The following is a 24,987-nucleotide window of genomic DNA, read 5'->3' as shown; positions in this document are numbered from 1 at the left end:
AGTCTAAACAACACATTGGTCTTGAAAAAGACCTTTGTTATGAAAAGCTCCGCTGAGTCTTGTTTGTGTAAAGATGGTGTAGTGCCAACTGATCTCGTCTGTTCCTGGATCACATGGTCTATTTCCCACTGTTTGTGTGTTTTTTGCTTTGTTATGATAACTGGCCAAGGGATTGCACAGGGTTTTTAAGTGATGACATCACAGTTCAGTAGTTCTCATTCTCCCACTTCTGGAAGGACAGCACAAATCCAAGCATCTGGATTGGTCTGGAGGAACTCAAGAAAAGAAAATTAGCAGGTAAGAAGTAATTTATCCTTTTTCACATGAAAAATGGAATGTTTTTAAAATTGCGTAACTTGGTGTTTTGTTCTCTTATTGGCTTTTCTTGTGAAGTGCCTGAAGGCTGCTAAAATCAGAGTGTCTGTCATTGGCTTATCTGCTGAAGTGCGGGTCTGCACTGTCCTCACGCGAGAGACTGGAGGTATGTATATGAAAAGAGCATTCAGGGTATAATGGCAATTCCCAAGGCTTCCTTATTTGAAAAACAAAACAAAAAAAATCCTGTGGCCCCCTATTCTGTGAATTTCTTGATTAGGCCGAATGTTTCTGGGAATTCTGTTTCTGCTGGTGTTTGAAACAGACTGTGGTATAGTGAAAAACAAACTTGAGTGCAGTGTAGACAATACAGATAACATATAACGTCAATCTAATAAGCAAACCTGCCAGTAATAGCTTGCATTCATGTATTATTTTTTTGTAAGTTAAAGCCTTTCTGTAAGAGTGTCACCACGTGCACATGTGGCGAGAGGACCTCAAGGTGAGAAGCTCTGTCTAATCAAGTGGTAGCTCACTTATAGTACGTGCTGTTTCCTCCAGTACATCATCAGTTATAAATCACAAAAGTAGCCAAAGGATAAGTTCCCCCAGTGTCCTACACTGAAATAGTTCAGCTGCTGTTGTGCTTGTCGAGGTTTAAGTTCTGTCAGAACTGTTTGAAGTGGAGCCCTGGTAAATATTTTCCCTGGCTGCAGCAGTGTCTGCTGCCTCTCTGGACTGCTTCTAGTCATTATTGGGATCCCACACGTATTTGCCAGTTTTCTCAAAACATTATTCCCCCCCCCCCCCCCCCCATGTTCTTGTTTGGCAACCCTCTGTGGGCTGTTTGAACATGTTAGATCCTGAAGTCTTGTGGAAGTGGCATGTACCATGCATTCAATCTGTAGTGTGACGCTGGCTAGTGGACAATCAGATATAAGTATGACACATTGCTTTGCTTCCTTCTGACTGGAGAGGGGATCATGCAGGATGATGGATGGTGTAAATGATCCTCCCCTCCGCCTGAGGGTCCTCAGGATCTCCCCTTCACCCTTGCTGCACCAACCTCCTGGTTCACTGCAGTCCACAGGGCAGGGCTCAAAGAAATCACTTCAAAGCAAACTAACAAGTTCTTTATTTTGCTTGGGATCCATTCCATATCATCAAGCTGATCAATCCATAGACTGGTGGGTTGTGTCCATCTACCAGCAGGTGGAGATAGAGAGCAAACTTTTGCCTCCCTATATGTGGTCATGTGCTGCCGGAAACTCCTCAGTATGTTCTCTATCTCAGCAGGTGGTGGTCACACACAGCAGCAGCTCTGGCTAGGCCTCCAAGCCTAATTTTTAGGTTTTGTTGAGTGCCTGGGGTTGAGGGCTCTTTTGAGCAAGTGCAAACCTGGTGGTGCCAGGTCCCTCCTTTTCTCCCCCCTCCCGCTGGCTCCGTTTAAAAAAAAAAAAAAAAAAAAAAAATTTTTGAACGTCCTTAAAGGCGTTTATTTCGACGTTTATTTAAGCGTCTATTGCAGCTACTCACTGGGACACCAGGTCGTTACAACTCGGAGCGGACAGCAGGTAATTTTTACCTTTTTATAGCGGGCAGGGGGTTCCCCGATTCTTCTCCTCGTGGCATATGGCGTCGGAGGGCGAGGGCGCAAAGGGTCGCTCCCCGGGTCGCTTGAGCGCTTCTAGAGGGGATGCGGGGGTCTTAAAGCCTGATTCGCCCTTGTTGGGTGACAGTTTCGTGACCGATGGATGTCCCGGTCCTTCCTCCGGCGTGGTGGTTTTTCCCGCCATAAACGCCCATCCCCCGCTCCTCGCCTCCGCCATCTTGGCCGGCCACGCGGCTCGGACGGCTTCTTCTTGGGCCGCCCTTGAGGTTGGAGACATTAATGCCATGAACGCCCTTAATTTGGGCGACGGCACAGAAGCGGCTAAAGTTAAGAGCCGTTCTTCCCGCGCGGCTCCTTCGCGGAGTTTCGCGCCGGACGCCATTTTGGATGCGCAGCATGTCTCTCCCCCGCTATTGCGAGCGCCGGTTGAGGGTGCGTCTAGGGCTGTTGCCCAGGCTGCGGAAGTGCACAGTCTGGGGGGTTTCTCCCCTGAGTTTGTTTTGCTGCTGCATCAGGCCTTCCTCATGCACAACGCTGCCCCTGCTCCCTCGTCTGGTAAAGAGGTTGAGGTTCCCAGAGGTAAACGCCCTCGGGTTGATTCCCAGGCCTTGGAGGAATTTGTCTCCTCCGATGTAGATGAGGGCAGCGTGTCTGAGGTCTCCCAACGGTCCTTTGCGGATTCCTTGGAGGAGACGGATCCCCGCTCGGATGGAGCGGATGACCCCTCTGCAGCGCGGCTTTTTAGCCCATAGGATTTGCCCAACCTGTTGTTACAGGCCATGGACACTTTGAAGATTTTCTCTCCGGAGGACGTCTCTCCCTCAGCCCCTGTTGGCTCTGCCATTATGCTGGGGACGAAGCGCCCGCCTAGAACCTTCCACGTGCATGATGCCATGCACACCTTAATTTCGGCTCAATGGGATGTCCCAGAAGCGAGCCTTAAAGTGGCTAGGGCTATGTCCTGCCTCTATCCTTTGGCTGTGAGTGAACGTGAGGCCTATCTGTGGCCTACCATGGATTCTTTAATCACTGCGGTGACTAAGAAAACGGCGTTGCCAGTGGAAGGTGGCACGGCCCTAAAGGACGCCCAAGACAGAAGATTGGAGGCGGCCTTAAGGTCGTCCTTTGAGGCGGCTGCTTTAAGTTTGCAGGCCTCAGTTTGCGGCTCCTATGTGGCCAGGGCGTGCCTGACTATGGTGCAGCGGGCTTCCCCCTCGGATCATTCCTTGAGGGCTGATTGGCTGGCCCTGGAATCGGGCTTAGCCTAGTTGGCAGACTTGCTGTATGATGTCTTGAGGGCCTCAGCGAAAGGCATGGCTCAGACCATCTCTGCGCGGCGGTGGCTTTGGCTGAAACATTGGTCTGCTGACCACGCCTCTAAATCCCGCCTGGCTAGGTTGCCTTTTAAAGGCAAGCTGCTCTTTGGGGTCGAGCTGGACAAAATCGTGACCGATCTCGGCACGTCTAAGGGCAAGAAATTACCAGAGGTCAGGGCTCGGGCTAGTACTCGTCCCGGTACCTCCAGAGGACGGTTGCAGGAAGCCCGTCGGTACCGCCCGGGCAAGTCGGGTTCCTCTGCCCCCTCTTCCTTCAAGAGGAATTTCTCCCCCAAGCAGCATTCCTTTCGCAGAGACCGCCGTCCCGGAGGTGCTCCCTCCGGTCCTCCCCCAGGGTCTCGTACCCAATGACGGGGTCTTGGTCCACGCCCCAGTGCAAATTGGAGGACGGCTGTCCTCGTTTCTGGGCGAGTGGACCACAATAACTTCAGACGCGTGGGTGCTGGAAGTCATCAGAGACGGCTACAAACTAGAGTTCTGCCGACCCTTAAAAGACGGGTTTGTACTCTCTCCCTGCAAGTCTCCGGTCAAAGCTGTGGCAGTGCAGCAGACCTTGGACAATCTGATCCGCCTGGGCGCGGTAGTTCCGGTGCCAGAAAGTCAGCTTGGCAAGGGACGTTACTCCATTTACTTTGTGGTACCAAAGAAAGGAGGTTCTGTCCGGCCTATCCTCGACCTCAAAGGGGTCAATCGGGCCTTGAAAGTGCGGCACTTTCGCATGGAGACTCTCCGCTCTGTTATAGCGGCAGTGAAGGCAGGAGAGTTCCTGGCATCCTTGGACATCAAGGAAGCGTACCTGCATATTCCCATCTGGCCTCCTCATCAACGCTTTCTGCGTTTTGCAGTCCTGGGACGACACTTCCAGTTCAGAGCCCTCCCTTTCGGGTTGGCTACTGCTCCGCGGACCTTTTCCAAAGTAATGGTGGTCATCGCGGCCTTCCTACGAAAGGAAGGGGTACAAGTCCATCCTTATCTGGACGACTGGTTGATCCGAGCCCCCTCTTATGCAGAGTGCGGCAAAGCTGTGGACCGGGTAGTTGCTCTTTTGAGCTCCCTGGGATGGATCATCAACTGGGAGAAGAGCCAGCTGCGCCCGACTCAGTCCCTGGAGTACCTGGGAGTTCGATTCGACACCCAAGTGGGCAGAGTGTTCCTGCCAGACAATCGGATTGTCAAACTTCAGGCTCAGGTGGACCAGTTCCTAGTAGCCTCTCCCCTTCGGGCTTGGGACTATGTGCAGCTGTTGGGCTCTATGACGGCCACGATGGAAGTTGTGCCCTGGGCCAGGGCTCATATGAGACCACTTCAACACTCTTTGCTGCAGCGCTGGACTCCGATGTCGGAGGATTATGCTGTGCGCCTTCCCTTGGACCCAGCAGTGCGCAAGGCGCTGAGCTGGTGGATGCAGACAGACAAGTTGTCTGCGGGAATGCCTCTGGTGACCCCAGAGTGGATTGTCGTCACGACGGACGCCTCGTTGTCGGGCTGGGGAGCCCACTGCTTGGGAAGGACAGCGCAGGGGCTCTGGTCTCCTGCAGAGGCAAAGTGGTCTATCAACCTCCTGGAACTCAGAGCCATTCGGTTGGCGCTTTTGGAGTTCATCCCGGTACTGGTGTTGAAGCCTGTACGGGTCCTGTCGGACAATGCCACGGCTGTGGCCTATGTCAACCGCCAGGGAGGTACCAAGAGCGCCCCTCTAGCCAAGGAGGCTATGAATCTTTGCCAGTGGGCGGAAGCGAACCTGGAGCAGCTTTCAGCGGCCCACATTGCCGGAGTCATGAATGTCAAGGCGGACTTTCTCAGTCGCCATACCTTGGAGCCCGGAGAGTGGCAGCTATCTGCTCAGGCGTTCTTGGACATCACGAAGCGCTGGGGCCAGCCGAGCCTAGATCTGATGGCGTCATCGGCCAATTGCCAAGTGCCGCGCTTTTTCAGCAGAGGACGGGACCCTCGATCCCTGGGAGTAGATGCTCTTCTCCAACAGTGGCCGACACAAGAGCTTCTCTATGTGTTCCCGCCCTGGCCCATGTTGGGCAGGGTGCTAGACCGGGTGGCAAAGCATCCCGGCAGGGTAATCCTGGTGGGTCCGGATTGGCCCAGGCGTCCCTGGTATGCGGACTTGATCAGGCTCTCAGTCGACGATCCTCTGCGGCTGCCAGTGGAGCAGGGCCTGTTACATCAGGGTCCCGTGGTGATGGAGGATCCCTCCCCCTTTGGTCTTACGGCCTGGCTATTGAGCGGCAGCGTCTGAGGAAGATGGGCTTCTCAGACAAGGTCATCGCCACTATGCTGAGAGCGAGGAAGCGCTCTACTTCTACTGCTTACGCCAGGGTTTGGCGTATCTTTGCAGCGTGGTGTGAAGCAGGCTCACTTTCTCCCTTCACTGCTCCAATTTCTTCAGTGTTGGCGTTCCTGCAAGAAGGTCTGGAGAAAGGCCTGTCGCTCAGTTCCCTTAAAGTCCAGGTAGCGGCTCTGGCTTGCTTCAGGGGCCGCCTGAAGGGTGCTTCCCTGGCTTCGCAGCCAGATGTGGTGCGCTTTCTCAAGGGAGTTAATCACCTGCGCCCTCCTCTGCACTCAGTGGTGCCTGCGTGGAATCTCAACCTGGTACTAAGAGCATTGCAGAAGCCGCCTTTTGAACCCTTGTCGAGGGCATCTCTGAAAGACCTGACGTTGAAAGCAGTCTTTTTGGTGGCTATCACTTCAGCCAGAAGAGTTTCCGAGCTCCAGGCGCTCTCCTGTCGAGAGCCTTTTCTGCAGTTCACTGAGGCAGGAGTGACTATTCGCACAGTGCCTTCCTTCCTGCCCAAGATTGTTTCTCGCTTCCATGTGAATCAGCAGCTCTGTCTCCCTTCCTTTCGTAGGGAGGACTACCCAGAGGAGTACTCTGCTCTTAAATATCTGGATGTGAGACGAGTCATCATCAGATACTTCGAAGTGACCAATGATTTCCGGAAATCGGATCATCTGTTTGTCCTGTTTGCAGGTCCTCGTAAGGGTCTGCAGGCTGCTAAGCCTACAGTGGCAAGATGGGTCAAGGAAGCCATTGCAGCGGCTTATGTGGCCGCGGGGAAGGTGCCGCCTATCCAGCTGAAGGCTCACTCCACGAGAGCTCAGGCGGCCTCGATGGCAGAGGCCGGATCCGTCTCCTTGGAAGAGATATGCAAGGCGGCAACTTGGGCTTCGGCTCATACATTCTCCAAGCATTACCGTTTGACTGTGGCTGCACGGGCGGAGGCCCGGTTTGGAGCTTCAGTGTTGAGGTCAGGGATTTCAATGTCCCGCCCTGGGTGAGTACTGCTTCGGTACATCCCACCAGTCTATGGATTGATCAGCTTGATGATATGGAAGGTAAAATTATGTATAATCATACCTGATAATTTTCTTTCCATTAATCATAGCTGATCAATCCATAGCCCCTCCCAGATATCTGTACTGTTTTTATTCTGGTTGCATTTCAGGTTCAAGTTTAGTCTTCAGTTACTTCAGAAGACTTCGTGTTCAAGTTTTTTCACTTGGATTCTTCAAGAGTTAAGACGAGTTTGTGTTACAGTGAGCTGCTGCATTCCTCTCCCCTCCGTTTTACGGGGCTGGATTGAGACTTAAAATTCTGCCGGCACTCCCTCCCGCTTCGTGCGGCTGTAGGGCAGCTTTGTACCCCTCCCGCTTCGGCGGTGTTAGGGTCAGTCAGCTCCTCCCGCGGTTGCGGTTGCAGGATAAGCCAGATTCCCCCCGCATCGGCGGGTGTGGTGTCCCTCCCCCGCTCCGCGGGGATGAGCTGGACGGATTCCCCTCCCCCACTTGTGTGGGGATGAGCTGGGTTAATTCCCCTCCCCCGTTTCGGCGGTGGTGAGCTGGGCAGAGTGTCCCTTCGTGGGTGTAATTCTCTAAGTGCCGAGTCCTGCGGATGGAGCTTTGATATCGACATACTGAGGAGTTTCCGGCAGCACATGACCACATATAGGGAGGCAAAAGTTTGCTCTCTATCTCCACCTGCTGGTAGATGGACACAACCCACCAGTCTATGGATTGATCAGCTATGATTAATGGAAAGAAAATTATCAGGTATGATTATACATAATTTTACCATAGCCCAGCAGTGCAAAACGACACAATACTTGAAGCAAAAAAATCCCCCTCACAATTCCCCCTGTTGCTCCTCTCAGGGGTACAACACAGCAAGAAAAAAAAAAACTTTTAACTCCCAGGCTTCCAGCACCCAGCTGGGTTCCTCTCAGACAGTTTTATGGCCCTGGGTCTTCTTTCTCCCCCCCCTCTCCCTTGAGAGGGGGCAAACCACTGCAAGCAGTTCAAAAAAAAAAAAAAAAACCACAGTTCTTGAGGCTTCAGCACAAAGCTCAACCCCTTCAGCTTCTTTTAGGCTTTTTAGCCACAGTTCACACTCCACCTTCTTCCTGCTGGGCTCAGCCCACTCCGAGAAAATCTCTCATCCCTCTTCAACCAGAACTCTTTAAACTCAAAGTTCAATCACAGCCTGAGCTCTGGAAAATGAAAAGGCCCCACCCATCTGGGTCACTCTCTCTAAGCACTGACCCATCCTCCCACATGACCTTTCCTCTTTCCGCTCTTAGCCCAGTTACCATACCATGAAGTTACCTGGTCTCTTATTTTGTTACCTAAGGAGTGAGCCCAGGCTGTGAGGTCCATAGGCTCTTCCTCGCTCTCCTCTCTTTCTCTCTGCCCAGCTTCTTGATACTCCATGGGCTCCCCGTCCCACACACTTTACAGCTGTTCCTCTTTCCCTTGATTACCCTGCAGGGGCACCACCCTTTCCTTGTTAGAGTTCTCCCCCTGTTCCTGCTGGGGAAGGTAATCTCTATACCAGGCTTTTCCCCGAGGTTGCTGGGAAATGTAGTCTCTTCCTCTCCTCCATTTTGTAGGGGTCACGAACCTTTCTCTGCTCTCTCTCGGGGAATGCTGGGTAATGTAGTCCTTTTCTCTTCACCTTTTTCTAGGGGGCATTACTACTTCTCTCGCTCTCTGGGGATGGAATAGAGGCACTATAGTGTGGCACACTGAGATTTCAATGTGTTTTCGGATTTATGACAAAAACTACCCTAGTAAAGAGTCTGATGTCATTAATGGGCTTAAGAAAAGTAGTATTAAGCTATCTATGGTCATCTTTTCAAAAGAATTTCTGTTTTGGAATACCAAGTATGGTGGGGGTCTCATGTCAAGTGCTGCATAGATAAACACTTTGTTTCAAAAGACTGAGATAAAGGGAAAGGAGATGGGATTTCATATACTGCCTTCCTGTGGTTGCAATCAAAGCAGTTTACATTTTATATACATGTACTTATGTTGTATTTGGGGCAATGGAGGATTAAGTGACTTGCCCAAAGTCACAAGGAGTTGTAGTGAGAATCAAACCTGATTCCCCTGGTTCTCAGGCCACTGCACTAACCATTAGGTTACTTCTCTACTCCAACAACCACCGCTGTTCAGTTATTATACACAAGAATTTGAACATTGACTATCCTCACTGTTTCTTTTTCTGTTCCAGGAACGTACCATGTTATTTTAGATGAAAGCCATTACAAAGAGCTGTTAATGTACCATGTTATTCCACCCCCTGCCAGTTCAAGCTCAGAGTGCTCTCTCATACGAATGGGTAGGTGCTGCCACCACAGTTGGGATATTTCAGAATATTATTTTGCAGCTATCATTTTGTATTGTTCCATGATCATTTATGCATGAATTTTTACATATATTTGTTTTATTTGTATAGACTCCTGAAGTAGGGACATAGATGCCGAAACATGGTACCGTGTTGAGTCGTATTTAATAGACATCCTATATAATCCTATTTGCATATCAATTCATAGACTAGTGGGTTGTGTCCATCTACCAGCAGGTGGAGATAGAGAGCAATCCTTTTGCCTCCCTATATGTGGTCATGTGCTGCCGGAAACTCCTCAGTATGTTCTCTATCTCAGCAGGTGGTGGTCACACAGCAGCAGCTCTAGCTAGGTCTCCAAGCCTATTTGTTAGGTTTTGTTGAGTACCTGGGGTTGAGGGCTCTTCCTGAGCAAGTGCAAACCTGGTGGTGCCAGGTCCCTCCTTTTCTCCCCCCTCCCGCTGGCTCAGTTAAAAAAAAAAATATATATATATTTTAAACGTCCATAAAGGCGTTTATTTCAGCGTTTTTTGCAGCTGCTCACTGGGACACCAATTCGTTGCAGCTCGGAGCAAGAAGCAGGTAATTTTACCTTTTATAGCGGGCAGGGGGTTCCACGTGGCTTATGGTGTCAGAGGGCAAGGGCACGAAAAGACGCTCCCTGGACTGCGTGTGCGCGTCTAGCGAGGAAGCGGGGGTTCAAAGGCAGAGTCACCTTTTCGAAGTCGGGAGAGTTCCCCGGTTCTTCCTCCGGTGCGGCGGTTTTTCCTGCCTTTGGCGCCCATCCCCCGCTGGTCGCCACCCCCCCACCCCCCCACCCCCGGTTTTGGCCGGCCACGCTGTTCGGACGGCTTCTTTTTGGGCCGCCTTCGAGGTGGGAGACGTTAATACTATGGTCGCCCTTGACTGGGGCGACGGTAAGAAGTTGGCGAAATTTAAGCGCCATTCTTCCCACGCGGCTCCTTCATTGAGTGTCGCACCGGACACCATTTTGGATGCACAGCGCGCCTCTCCCCCGCTCTTGGGAGCGCAGGTTGAGAGTGCCTCTAGGGCCGTGGCCCAGGCTGCTGAAGTGCACAGACTGGGGGGTTTCTCCCCTGAGTTCATGTTGCTGCTGCATCAGGCCTTTCTTATGCAAAATGCTGCCCCTGCTCCCCTGTCTGTTAAGGGTGATGAGGCCTCCATGATCAGTCGCCCTCGGGTGGATCTCCAGGCCCTAGGGGACTCTGTCTCCTCTGATGTGGATGAGGGCAGCGTATCTGAGTTCTCCCAACGGTCCTTTGGGGATTCCTTGTAGGAGACTGATCCCCACTAGGATGGAGCGGATGACCCCTCTGCAGCGCGGCTTTTTTGCTCAGAGGATTTGTCCAACCTGTTAGTGCAGGCCATGGGCATTTTGAAGATTTCCTGTCCGGAGGAAGGCTCTCTCTCAGCCCCTGCTGGCTCTGCCATTATGCTGAGAACTAAGCGCCCGCCTAGAACCTTCCACGTGCATGAAGCCATGCAGACTTTAATTTCGGCTCAATGGGTTTTCCCCGAAGTGAGCCTTAAAGTAGCCAGGGCTATGTCCCGTCTATATCCTCTGCCTGAGGGGGAACAGGAAGCCTACTCTGGCCTACAGTAGACTCTTTAATCACTGCGGTGACTAAGAAAACGGTGCTGCCGGTGGAAGGGGGCACTGCCCTGAAGGACGCTCAGGACAGGAGCTGGAGCTGGCCTTAAAGTCGGCCTTTGAGGCAGCCGCCTTGAGTTTGCAAGCCTCAGTTTGCGGCTCTTATGTGGCCAGGGCGTGCTTGACTGTTTTGCAGCGGGCTTCCCTCTCGGATTCTTCCTTGAGGGCGGATTGGCCGGCCCTGGAGTCGGGCTTGGCCTACTTGGCAGACTTGCTGTATGTCTTGAGAGCCTTGGCTAAAGGTATGGCTCAGACAGTCTCTGCTCAGCGGTGGCTCTGGCTTAAGCGCTGGTCTGCTGACCATGCCTCAAATCTCGCCTAGCCAAGTTGCCTTTTCAAGGCAAGCTGCTCTTTGGGGTCGAGCTGGACTAGATTGTCGTCTAAGGGTAAGAGGTTGGCGGAGGTCAGAGCTCGGGTCAACTGTGCCCGCCTGGGTTCCTCCATGGCCTGATTTCTGGAAGCCCGTCGGTATCGCCCGGGCAAGTCGGGCTCCTCTACCTCCTCTTCCTTCAAAAGGAACTTCTCCCCCAAGCAGCATTCCTTTCGCAGGGACCGCCGTCCCGGAGGTTTGTCCTCCGGTCCTCCCCCAGGGTCTTGGACCCAATGACGGGGTCCTGGCCATGGCCCATGGCCCAGAGCAGATAGGAGGAAGGTTGTCCTCATTTCTGGGCGAGGGGACCAAGGTAACTTCAGACGCTTGGGTTCTGGAAGTCAGCAGAGATGGCTACAAGCTGGAGTTCTGCCGGCCCTTGAGAGACGGGTTTGTGAACTTTCCCTGCAAGTCTCCGATCAAAGCAGCTGCTGTGCCTGGGTGCGGTGGTCCCAGTGCCAGTAGATCAACTTGGCAAGGGACGCTACTCCATTTTCTTTGTGGTGCCAAAGAAGGGAGGTTCTGCTCGGCCTCTTCTCGATCTCAAAGGAGTCCATCGGGCCTTAAACAGACGGCACTTCCGGATGGAGGTTCTCCGCTCCGTAATAGCTGCGGTGCAAGGAGAATTCCTGGCATCCTTGGTCATCAAGGAAGCTTGCTTATATTTTCCCATCTGGCCGCCTCGTCAGCGCTTCCTGCGCTTTGCAGTCCTGGGCCGACACTTCCAGTTTAGAGCCCTCCCGTTCGGGTTGGCTACTGCTCCGCAGACCTTCTCCAAGTGATGGTGGTCCTCGCGGCTTTCCTCTGCAAGGAAGGAGTGCACGTCCATCCCTTTCTGGACGATTGGTTAATCCGAGCCTCCTCTTATGCAGAGTGTGGGACGGCTACGAACAGGGTGATTGCTCTTATGAGCTCCCTGGGAGGACAGTCAGCTGCGGCCGACTCAGTCCCTGGAGTATCTGGGAGTTCGAGTCGACAACCAAATGGGCAGAGTGTTCCTACCAGACTACCGGAGCGTCAGGCTATGGGAAGCTGTTGGACTCCATGACGGCCATGATGGAGGTAGTGCCCTGGGCCAGGGCCCATGTGAGACCACTGCAGCACTCTCTTCTGCGGCGTTGGACTCCGGTTTCAGAGGATTACGCTATTCGCCTGCCCTTGGTTTCCTAAGGTGCGAAAGGTGCGGAGTTGGTGGCTGGATCCAGACATGCTGGCAGCCGGAATGCTTCTTATGACCCCAGAGTGGATTGTCATCGCGGACGCCTGCTTGCCGGGCTGGGGAGCCCACTGCCTGGGAAGGACACCGTAGGGGCTCTGGTCTCCTGCAGAGGCAAAGTGGTCTATCAACCTCCTGGAACTCCGAGCCATTCGGTTGGCGCTTCTAGAGTTTCTCCCGGTCTTGGTGTTGAGGCCAGTACAGGTCCTGTAGGACAATGCCATGGCTGTGGCCTATGTCAATCGCCAGGGAGGTATCAGGAGTGTTCCTCTTGCCATGGAAGCCATGAAGCTGTGCCTGTGGGTGGAAGCAAATCTGGAACAGCTGTCGGCGGCCCACATTGCGGGAGTCCTGAATGTCGAGGTGGACTTTCTCAGTCGCCATACCTTGGATCCCGGAGAGTGGCAGCTTTCTGCTCGGGTGTTCTTGGACATCACGGAGCGCTGGGGCCAGCCGAGCCTGGATCTGATGGCGTCCTCGGCCAATTGTCAAGTGCCACGTTTTTTCAGCAGAGGACGGGACCCTCGGTCTCTGGGAGTAGATGCTCTTCTCCAGCAGTGGCCGGCACAGGAGCTCTCTATGTGTTCCCGCCCTGGCACATGATGGGCAGGGTTCTAGGCCGGGTGGCAAAGCATCCGGGCCGGGTAATCCTGGTGGGTCCGGATTGGCCCAGACGTCCCTGGTATGCGGACTTGATCAGGCTTTCAGTGGACGGCCCTCTGAGGCTGCCAGTGGAGCGGGGCCTCTTGCATCAGGGTCCCGTGGTGATGGAAGATCCCTCCCCCTTTGGTCTTTAGGCATGGCTATTGAGCGGAAGCGGCTGAGGAAGAAGGGCTTCTCAGACAAGGTCTTCGCCACTATGCTGAGAACGAGGAAGCGCTCTACTTCTACTACTTACGCCAGGGTTTGACGTACCTTTGCATCGTGGTGCGAAGCAGGCTCTCTATCGCCCTTCACTGCCCCAATATCTTCAGTGTTGGCGTGCCTGCAAGATGGTCTGGAGAAAGGCCTCTTGCTCAGTTTGCTGAAAGTCCAGGTGGCGGCTCTAACTTGCTTCAGGAGTCGCCTGAAGGGTGCTTCCCTGGCTTCGCAGCCAGATGTGGTGCGCTTTCTCAAAGGAGTTAACCACTTGCGCCCTCCTCTGCACTCGATAGTGCCTTCGTGGACTCTCAATCTGGTGCTGCGGGCCTTGCAGAAGCCGCCCTTTGAGCCCTTGTCGAGGGCCTCGCTGAAGGATCTGACGTTGGAAGCAGTCTTTTTGGTGGCTATCACTTCAGCCAGAAGAGTTTCCGAGCTCCAGGCGCTCTCGTGTAGAGGGGCGTTCCTGAGGTTCACTGAGGCAGGAGTGTCGATTCGCCCAGTGCCTTCCTTCTTGCCGAAGATTGTTTCTCGCTTCCATGTGAATCAGCAGCTTTGTCTACCCACCTTTCGTAGGGAGGACTATCCAGAGGAGTACTGTGCTCTCAAATGTCTAGATGTGAGACGAGTCATCATCAGATACTTGGAAGTGACCAATGATTTCCGGAAATCGGATCACCTGTTTGTGCGGTTTGCAGGCCCTCGTAGGGGTCTGCAGGCATCTAAGCCTACTGTGGCACGTTGGGTCAAGGAGACGATTGCGGCGGCTTATGTGGCCGCAGGGAAGGTGCCGCCTATCCAGCTGAAGGCTCACTCAACTAGAGCACAGGCGGCCTCGATGGCAGAGTCCAGATTTGTCTCCTTGGAAGAGATTTGTAAAGTGGCTACTTGGGCGTCGGCTCATACCTTCTCAAGACATTACCGCTTGGATGTGGCTGCTCGGACCGAGGCCCACTTTGGAGCTTCAGTGTTGCGTTCTGGGATTTCCATGTCCTGCCCTGGGTGAGTACTGCTTCGGTACATCCCACCAGTCTATGGATTTATATGCATGATGATATGGAAGGTAAAATTATGTATCATACCTGATCATTTTCTTTCCATTAATCATAGCATATCAATCCATAGCTCCTCCCAGATATCTGTATTGTTTTGTTCTGGTTGTATTTCAGGTTCAGGTACTTCGTGTTGAAGTTCCTCTACTTGGAGTTTCATCAAGTTGAGACGATTTTGTGTTACAGTGAGCTGCTGCATTCCTCTCCCACCGTTTCGCCGATGGCTGGATTGATAACTAATTATGCTGGCGCTCCCCCCCCCCCCCCCCCACATCTTGCGGTAGTGGGGTAGCCTTGTTTCCCTCCCGCTTCGGCGGTGTTAGGGTCAGCCAGCTCCTCCTGCGGTTGCAGGATAAGCCAGATCCCCCCCCACATCGGCGGGTGGGTTGTCCCTCCTCCGCTTCGCGGGGATGAGCTGAATTCCCCCTCCCCCGCTTGTGCGGGGATGAGCTGGGTTGATTCCCCTCCCCCGTTTCAGCGGTGGTGAGCTGGGCGGAGTGTCCCTTCGTGGGTGTAATTCTCTAAATGCTGAGTCCTGCGGATGGAGCTTTGATATCGACATACTGAGGAGTTTCCGGCAGCACATGACCACATTATAAGGAGGGAGAAGGATTGCTCTCTATCTCCACCTGCTGGTAGATGGACACAACCCACCGGTCTATGGATTGATATGCTATGATTAATGGAAAGAAAATTATCAGGTATGATGCATAATTTTACCATAATAATTTGCACCTCCGTCTGGATGCCTGGGTTTGTAACACACTTCCCATTGGTCCGACCTGGGGATGACATCACAGGGCGGACCAATGGGAAGTGAGAGGGAAGTGAAGCCAGCACTAGCCACCGGAGGTCGCTCTCTCTGCAACAGTGAAGTCGAGCAGGCACGGCACAGCACTTCACACTGCCTTCGCTTCTGTTTCAGCTCTGCCTCTGGTCCTGCCCTTCCGCAAACAGGAAATGAGGGCGGGACCAGAGGCAGAGCTGAAACAGAAGCGAAGGCAGTTTGAAGCACAATGCCGTGCCTGCTCGACTTTACTGTTGCCGACGGACCAGGAGGTAAGAAGTTTTAAATAACAGCCGGCACTTACGAAGGGGAGGGGCAGCTGCACACATCCTGCTTCCACTCGGAGAGCACAGAGAGAGAGAGAGGGAGGCACGGGGGTGTGGAACTCAGACGACAGGGGGTGCATGGAACTCGGAGGGCAGGGGAGGAAAGGGAGGGGGGTCCTGGAACTGGAACGGGAGGGAGGTCCTGGAACTCGAAGGCGAGGGGGATCCTGGAATTGGAAGGGGAGATGGGGTCCTGCAACTCAAAGGGGAGGGGGGGGGGTCCTGCAACTCGAAGGGGAGGGGGGCCTGGAACGCGGAGGACAGAGAGGGAGGGAGGTAGGGGGCATGGAACTCAGAGGGGAAGGGGCCTGGAACTCCGAGGAGAGAGAGGGATGGACACGCGGGAGTGTGGAACTCCAAAGACAGGGGTGCAGGGAACTCCCGGAGGGGGGGAGGGGGAGGGAGTGGCCAACTCAGGTCAGCCTGCAACTGACACAGAGAGAGAGGGAGGGAGGCGCGGGGGCATGGAACTCCCAAGACGGGTGCATGGAACTACCATGGGAGGGAGCGGCCAACACAGGTCTGGCTGCCACTGAGAGACAGAGAGGGAGGGAGGCGCTGGGGTGTACACCTCCTAAGACAGGGGTGCATGGAACTTGTGGGGGGGAGGATGGAAAACCTTGCTAGCGCCTGTTTCATTTCTATCAGAAACGGGCCTTTTTTTACTTGTCTATAAATAAAAAAGTATGCACCTATATGGAGATTTTAAAAAAATGTGCTATGTGTATGGACAGGAGACTATGGGAATAACCATGGTCTCGCTATGTAGAACTCTTTAAGTGCTTTTTTAGACATGAGCTGCATGACTGTCGTAGTGCTGTAGCCTGAGGCAGAGGTAAATAAGGTTGGGTTATAAAGGCTGTTGAATGCAGGTTGATAGCATGTATATATTTGGTTGACTCCTCTTTATATTTAGCTCGAGACTTAAATGGAAATTCTGTTGTGGCTGTCCTTCCTGCTGCTACTCTGGTTTAGTTCAGGGTTTTTTTTGGTTTTTTTTGCTAAATATCTTCTTTTACAACCATTTGCTATTTCAGCTTTTGATTTTGTTAATGATCTATAAGTAGCACCATCTCAAGGCTCTACCCCACCCCCTAGCATCTCCCCTTCCTCTTTCTACTCCCAAGTGGCAATCATATCCTATCTACCTCCCTTCAAGGTGGCAAACATCTTTCCTTCCTCTCAATTTTCCCTTCCCTCCCCACTTTGTGGCCTACCATCATCCACATAAATACAATGAAATGCAGCAAATGCTAATGTAAAAAGAGGTAATCTGATACAAAAAAAAATATACAAGCATTAGCATATAATATTCAAAAATGCTGAAACAATCTTTTTTTGGAGAAAAGCCCTCAGAACTAAAGGAATATAGCCCTTAGTGAAACATGGTTAGACATTTGAAACCAGTACTTCATTTCTATCATTGGGCTGAAAACTCTGTTTTTTAAAACTTTTTTATATACATGCAATCATTTGAAGTTCATCCGTGAAAACTTATGTGAACTCTAACAACTCTTCCAAATAAAAATAAAAGCCAGCACTTAACTCTCAAACGTTCTATGGGGCCACCGTTTCATCCCTTTGAGGCTTCTTCAGGAACTAGTGCTTAAAGATCAAGACACCAAGTAATATCTGGGAAGAGAAAAAAATCTTTGTTGTTTAACTAGAATCAACTCAAAACACTTAACTTTTTAATTTCAGCTGAAACAGTCCTCTGGAACACCCACACGTTCTCATCTCTCTCTCTTGAAAATGGCACTGAAACGTCAGACGCCAACTCTAGATGTTTAAATAGAAAAATGTTATCATGTGATTTGCATAGAAACGCCCCCCCAAGGGGCTAAACAGATGTATTAACTGCTGAATATATTCTTGACAAGAATGTAGATGAAAATTAAAAAATTTTAATAGAACACGTCAGTCAATAGTACTATTTAATTCAATACTTTATTTTACTGTTCATTTAAAAATAAAAATACAAACATTTTGTTTACAGTGACAAAGGTTTGAGGGGAGGTTGGGAGAAAATTGTAAAAATCCTTGATGATAGAAGTTAATGACTTATTCATATAAGTATGTTATGTTATTTAAACTGTCATATATTAAATCTTATGCCTATGTTTAACATGTTGAATCATCAGTAAAAACTGTTGAAACATAAACCTGAGAGTTCTAAACTTTTGAGACGAAAAATCCACTTCACTTCGCTACGCTGTAACATTAACTTCTGGTCCTCTCCTCTGCTGAGAGCTGCAATCCTGTCAATCACACAACATTTAAGATCTTCAAAAGCATGTTGCATCCGTATGCAATGATCCACTGAAGGTTCTTTACGAACTGATCTAATATTCGATCGATATTCAAACAGCCTTACTTTTAGTTGACGAGTTGTAAATACATCTGTTTAGCCCCTTGGGGGGCGTTTCTATGCAAATCACATGATGACGTTTTTCTATTTAAACATCTAGAGTTGGCGTCTGACGTTTCAGTGCCATTTTCAAGAGAGAGAAATGAGAACGTGTGGGTGTTCCGGAGAATTGTTTCAGCTGAAATTAAAAAGTTAAGTGTTTTGAGTTGATTCTGGTTAAACAACAAATATTTTTTTCTCTTCCCAGATATTACTTGGTGTCTTGATCTTTAAGCACTAGTTCCTGAAGAAAACTCAAAGGGGTGAAACGGTGGCCCCGTAGAACGTTTGAGAGTTAAGTGCTGGCTTTTATTTTTATTTGAAAGAGTTGTTAGAGTTCATAGGAGTGGCCTAGTGGTTAGGGTGGTGGACTTTGGTCCTGGGGAACTGAGGAACTGAGTTCGATTCCCGGCACAGGCAGCTCCTTGTGATTCTGGGCAAGTCACTTAACCCTCCATTGCCTGCCGCATTAAGCCTGCCATGAGTGGGAAAAAGCGCGGGGTACAAATGTAACAAAACAAAAAAAAAAGTTTTCACGGATAAACTTCAAATGATTTCACATATATAAAAAAGTTTTCACGGATAAACTTCAAATGATTGCACATATATAAAAAAGTAAAAAAACAGAGTTTTCAGCCCAATGATAGAAATGAAGTACTGGTTTCAAATGTCTAACCATGTCTCACTAAGAGCTACAGTCCTTTAGTTCTGAGGGCTTTTCTCCAAAAAAAGATCTTTTTTCAGCATTTTTGAATATTATATGGTAATGCTTGCATATTTCTTTTGCACTGGCCCTCAGCTTAAAGAAGAGCGAGTACTGTGCAGGCCCTGTAAGTACAGTGTCCCATTCCCACCCCCCCACCCCCACCCCAAACAGGAAGTTTGCCTCGGAGGAGGCGGGACTAGCTTGTGCTTGAGTGCAGACCCATCCGTATGGGCCCATGCAGCGTTCACTTTGGTGTCGATGCTTTGCAGTGACGGGGAAAAGGCTCTCGTACGTGCCTGGGCTGTGTTAACAGCCCCCCAAATTCTGCTGCCCTAGGTGGACACCTGGGGGCCCTTTTACTAATGTGCGCCAAAAAGTGGCCTGCGCTGGTGTAGTTGTGTGTTTGGACACACGCGGGTCCATTTTTCGGTACACCTGGAAAAAAGACCTTTATTTTTTTTTTTTGTGGCCAAAAATGGATATGCGATAAAATTAAAACCAGCATGCGTCCATTTTCGGCCTGAGACCTTACCACCACCCATTGATTTAGTAGTAAGGTCTCACGCGCTATTCGTGCAGTAAGCATCAGTGAGTATAAACTGCCAATTACCGCCGGGTAATCGCCACACGGTAGAAAATAGAAAATATATTTTCTACCGTGTGTTTTGGACGTGCATCAAAAATGGAATTACCGCCCGGGGCACGCGATAGTTCCAATTTGACGCATATTGGACACGTGTAGGCGCCTACGTGCCTTAGTAAAAAGGCCCCCTAGCCTGTAAGAAATATTTAGGTGAATAAAGCCTATACTGAACAGCTCTAAAAGCAAAAGTTGGACTGTTTCACATTTGTGATGTTATGATCTTTCATATATGTATACAATTTACTAATTCAGTATTTTTATCCCTCACTAAGGCTTTCCACAGCATACTGTTGCAGCCCTTTCTGATCAGGATGCTAAACCATCATTCAGTATGGCGTAAGTAAGAATTATTTGATTTCTTAGAACTCTAGTCCTAAAAGTTAGACCTGAAAGGTCTTCCTTTCCTATTAGATTGTAAGCTCTTTGAGCAGGGACTGTCTTTCTTCTATGTTTGTGCAGCGCTGCATATGCCTTGTAGCGCTATAGAAATGCTAAATAGTAGTAGTAGTAGTAGTAGTAGTCTTCCAAAATGTTATGTTATGTTCACTCTCCTGCTGGGTCAATTTGCCTAAACAATTCTAGAAGAATATTTGCCTCTTCTCTTAAAAAAACCCAAAACAAAACAAAAAAAAACTTTCAGTAGCAGATTTTACCACTTCTTAGTTGATTTGTCCAGTGTTTTCCTACCCTCACAATCTGAAAGTTCTAATACTCAATTTAAAATTTCTTGTGGGCTATATTGGCTCATTACCTTTGTTAAAGATAATTTGTTGAATTTTTTCACACATGGGCATGGACCAGCAGGCAGTGAACTTCTAACTTGCATACTCATATGTTAAAAAAAAAAAAAAAATATATATATATATATATTGAGCGTTTCCACCATTTAGGATCCCCTTTTACTAAAGCTTAGTGTGCATTAACCAACATTAACATGTGGTAAGTGCCACATGGCCCGTAGGTATAAAATAGGATGCGCAGCCTTTAGCGCACGCTAATGTTGGTTAGGTGCATGCTAAGCTTTGGTAAAATGGCCTCTTAGAGATTTAGAGGGTCTTTTACTAAGGCACGGTCATGTTTTTAGCGCGCGCTAAACGTTAGGGATGCCAGTGCATTCCTATGGGCATCTCTAACGTTTAGCGCATGCCCAATTTTAGCGCGCGCTAAAAATGTGAGTGCGCCTTAGTAAAAGACCCCCTTAAATGACCTGCTACTATCAGTATAAAACAGGAGGTGGAGAGGGGGCAGGCAGAAGAATTACCCAGATAGTGGCAATGTTCAGCAGCTATCCAGGTAAGTTATATGTTTACTTTGTCTTCTGAATAACCTAAATGAAACAAATGGTGTAGTCACCAGGCCAGCACTATCTATATCGCTGCTTATATCATTCTTACTGTACCTGCGATCCCGTTCATATGGCCACAGAAAGCACACATTCCCCTAAAGGTGCGGGTCAGTGATGTCTTAATGGCAGGCCTGCCCAGCTTACAACCCCAAATGCAGGAACCCGTGACTTATATTTAGCACCACTGCCTATATGGATATTGGCGCTGAATATATGTAATAGGATGGTTGCTGTGCCAGCTGAATCTGACCCACAGTGAAGTTTTTTTTGTAAATGTGTTTAAAAGGTGCATTTTAGTGGAAGGGTGGACAGGCTAACTTCATGACCCACACTAGATGGTGCTCTGTTTTTCCAAGGATTAGCAGGATACCAGGTCTTCACAACAGAGCTCAGTGTGGGAGCACTACTTCAGACTAAATTTCTGCAAGTTTTGAGCAGGTTCATTGCGCATGTGCCCTACTTCCCACCTACTGCTGTTGCTCAGAACCATCTCAGTCTTTTATTTTCTATAGAACCAGTGTCAGATTTATCATATACCAGTTGACTTTTCAATTTCTGTTTTTCCTCTCAAGTCCTGTCACTGGCATGTGGGGTTTGTCATGATAGAATCTAGGGGGTCCTTTTACAAAGGCGTGCTGAAAAATGGTTTCAGTAGTGTAGGCGCGGGTTTTGGGTGCTCGCAGATCCATTTTTCAGCACGCCTGCAAAAAATGCCTCCTTTTCTTTGCCGAAAATGGATGTGTGGCAAAATAAAAATTGCCGCTTGTCCATTTTGGGTCTGAGACCTTACCGCCAGCCAAAGTACATGTGTAAGATGCCACTTGGCGCACATCCACTACGTGCACCAGAAAATAACAAATATTTTTCAGATACACGTAGCGGACACGTGCTAAAATTGAAATTACTGCAAGGGCCACACGGTAACCGGGCAGTAACTCCAATTTGGCGCTTGTAGGCGCCTACACAGCTTAGTAAAAGGAGCCCTTAGTTAAGTATTTGGATGTTTAACAAAAATTTTTTGTGCGTTTTTGCTGTATAGACCTCACTTGAAGCTTCTAAGCAGTTTTTCATCAGTGGCTTCAAAGAGTGCATGTGGTGCAATAAGACCATATCCATTACAGAAACCTATAAGTGACGCCTGAGGCCCAACCATGATCCCTCTCATAAATTGTTTGTAGATGCCCAAAAGAGGAAATTGTGGTTGTGAGAAGTGTGAGCAGATATTTAACACAGAGAAGTCCAGTCCATTGACGTTGGCATTGGAAACATTGATCTCCATGTGTCCTGGAGCTGCATTGTATGCTGGATATACCTCAGCATCGAGCATGTCTGTCACCCTTAATATCAAAAGTCAGTAGAGGCCATCAGACTGATTTATCATTAGAATCCAGCCTGAAGAAGAGAGAGGATTTCTTCTCATCTTTAATTGGCACTGAAGGACCTTGATGCTGGAAGCTAGTTGGAGACTGGTGCATATCAGTATCATGCCTTTTTGGAGCAAGGCACCAAGGTAACTGGTGTCCTCGAAGTGCCCCCTGACGTGAGGACCATTCATCTTCCAAGGGGGCGTACCAGCCTTCAAGGACCCAAGACCCTGCTTCTAATATATCCTGGGCTACTCAGGAGGTGCAGATACCTCTGTTGTTTTCACCATGCTTTTGTCAATGGCAACCTTCAAAGAGCAGGTCATGAAGTAGTTTGAGGAATAGATGGAACACTTTCTCGCTTGATGTGATGCTGCAGCTTCAACGTTGTGAATGTTGAAACAGGTGGCTATCCAGCTAATCCCAGAAATCCATATGATGCTTAGAAGTGAAACGACACTAAGATATTGAAGGATTTTAGGTTTGATGGAAGCAGTTCTGGTGTCAATCTCCTGCCCATTGGGGAGGAAGCTTTACCAGTATAGCAGAGATCCTTAGTGTCTCGGTTCAGTATATTGAGACAGGCAAAGACTCGGACTTCTTCTCTGGAGTATTTTTTTTTAATCTGAATGATAGTCTCTGGCTCAGACTCCCAGGAAAATTCTCTGAATAGCACTTCCTTAGCGAAGAAAGTTCTTGCCAGATGAGCTCTTTTTCATTTATTTTATTTGTTTATCTAATAAGGGAGATAGCTCATGCTGTCCTTTTTTTAAGATAGTGATGGAGGAGCAACCCAAGGCAGAAACACTGGATATCCTCCAATTCCTCACTTCCTCCTCCCCCCAAAGAAAGATATGGCAGTGCATGTTCATAGAATCCTGAAGGAGGCTTGGATGAGAATGTGGGAGACATCTCCTTTCTGTACTTCCTGTTAACAGGAAGTGACTTGTTGTACAGAGTCTGTGGATTAGGAATTCGTTGTTGAACAGAATACAAAGGGTAGGGTTAAATGACCATTTTTCTCAATGGAGGAGGGTGAATAAGTGGAGTGCCGCAGGGATCTGTACTGGGACCGGTGCTATTTAACATATTTATAAATGATCTGGATATTGGAACGATGAGCAAGGTGATTACATTTGCAGATGATACAAAACTATTTGAAGATGTCAAAACACATGCGGATTGTGAAAAATTGCAGGAAGACATTAGGAAACTTGAAAACTGGGCATCCAAATGGCAGATGAAATTTAATGTGGACAAATGCAAAGTGACGCACATTGGGAAGAATAATCTGAATCATAGTTACCTGATGCTAGGGTCCACCTCGGGGGTCAGCACTCAAGAAAACTTTTTTCACTCTTAGAAGCCAATGCATAAGAACCAGTTACACCAGGGGAAAAAGGGCAGGGAATTTAATCCAAGTATTTACTAGCATATTATTGTTTATTTGTACTGTCTCTTTGTCCCTAATGCAGCCCATAGAGCAAAACATGGCCATGTTGGGCATTGTTATTTTACTATTGCACATGTTTTAGTACTCCACTAAACATCTGATTGACCCCTTTTGGTTTATCTGTCCCCTTCAGAATGTGGAGCTGGGCCATTTCTTATGAGATGACTCAGTCACCTTCTGGCAAGCAGGTACAACTGCCTGGAGACAAACTGAATCAGATCCCTGCAACTGCAAGAGTAGTCCCTGGATGAGACTCAGAAATATTTTCAAAAGTGGGGCACCCCTCAGACTTTGCCACAGTCTACAACAGGAAAGTCCCTAAGTTGTGCTCCAGAATAGGAATAACATGGCAAACTAGGGGGAGGGTCTTCTATATGTGTATCCTCCAACACTCTTATAGTGAAGAAATTCAAGGAAGATGGGAACCATGATTCTTGTAGCCCCTTATTGGCCTAGACAAATTTGTTTCTTCTAGAACGCTCCATATGAAGACCCATTAAACTGGAGCTTTTTGCAACACTAATCGTGTAGCATCAGGAAATGATGGCACCTCCCAGTATTGAGTGCCTAGCCCTCACAGCTTGGATGTTACTTTAGCTTTCCTGAACCTACTGGACAGTGTGTCAGATTCTTTTGGCTTTCAGGAGGGTTGAGGCCATAAGATTTTAAGTGGAAGAGATTTCCATCTGGTGTGAAGGAAAAACCCTAGATCTCTTTCTGTCCCACACAATAATTGCTTGAATACCTTCTAAATCTGTCTGGTTTGAAGACCAATTTGATTAGGGTGCACCTTCGTGCAGTTGGCTCACATCTCCGCCATGTAGAAGATAAACTCATCTCTGTCAAGCCTTTAATTGTTTGGTTTATGTGGGACTTGGCTTCTGTTGAGGCTTCCCATTCAGCCTCCCACAATCTTACAGGCCCTCTTAAATGCTTCCTTTTACCTTCGCACTCTTAGCAAGCAGCAGCAGCAGGGCAGGCCACTCCTTCCTTCCGTGTCCCGCCCTCGCCTGGCGTAACGTCTGCGAGGGCGGGGCACGGAAGGAAGGAGAGGTCTGCCCTGCTGCTGCTGCTTGCTGCGAGTGCGAAGGTGAAAGGAAGCATTTAAGAGGTTAGTTCCGGGAGCGACTGAGGGCGGGTGGAGGGGGGGCCGACCTCGGGTGGGGGGGCCCGGGGCGGCCTTGTCCCGGGGGCGGCCTTTTTCAAAAGGACACAGCTCATAGCATAAATACTTCAGGATCAGATCATATGTTTATCCCAGAACCTCAGTGATGTTAATCGCTATCCAAACATATGATCTGATCCTGAAGTATTTATGCTATGAGCTGTGTCCTTTTGAAAAAGGACTTTATTATATTAAAGATCCAAAGGAGGTTCAATCTGGATTGTACGGATAGAAACATCTATTTATAAGAATCCAGTTTTAAAAGATCTATCTTGCCTTAATGTTGAGTCCCCGAAAAATAAGACATCCCCTGAAAATAAGACCTAGCGCGTCTTGGGGACCAAACATTAATATAAGACAGTGTCTTATTTTCGGGGAAACACGGTAGAAATAGCCTTTATTTGTGCTCTGGATGTAGTAAAGATCAGTGAACAAGGTGGTGATTGTATAGGTTTATTTATCCGTGCTCAGACACTAGCCATCTCAATAGAAAATCCCTCCTAAAGGAAAATTGAGAGATGTTGAATCTTTGTTGACAAGACAACACAGAACAATTCCATGATGTAAAGGAGGACAATAGAAAAAGCATAAACTATATGAATTTTTTTTAATTTTTTTTATTTTACAGTATATTACAGATCAGGTGAAATAATTTGTATTATGTATTAGTCATTTACCCCCTCATTCTATAATCTCATATGCAAATTTGTATACCTTGGGTATA

General features: G+C 49.0%; 1 protein-coding gene across 5 annotated transcripts in view; it reads left to right on the top strand.

The window, feature by feature from the left end:
- LOC115463103 (general transcription factor IIH subunit 2) overlaps nucleotides 1-24,987 on the top strand; it is a 111,597-nt gene that overhangs the window by 39,259 nt on the left and 47,351 nt on the right. For all 5 annotated transcript variants that reach the window (XM_030193318.1, XM_030193317.1, XM_030193315.1 and 2 more), the window contains exons 10-12: nucleotides 394-481; nucleotides 8,786-8,893; nucleotides 19,209-19,272. In XM_030193318.1, coding sequence (XP_030049178.1) covers nucleotides 394-481; nucleotides 8,786-8,893; nucleotides 19,209-19,272 — 260 coding nt within the window. The remainder of the gene's footprint in view (nucleotides 1-393; nucleotides 482-8,785; nucleotides 8,894-19,208; nucleotides 19,273-24,987) is intronic.

This window comes from Microcaecilia unicolor, chromosome 2, assembly GCF_901765095.1.
Source record: "Microcaecilia unicolor chromosome 2, aMicUni1.1, whole genome shotgun sequence".
NCBI classification, from domain to species: domain Eukaryota; kingdom Metazoa; phylum Chordata; class Amphibia; order Gymnophiona; family Siphonopidae; genus Microcaecilia; species Microcaecilia unicolor.
The sequence above is the reverse complement of the archived record's forward strand: the minus strand, read 5'-3'. Positions and strand labels throughout refer to the sequence as shown.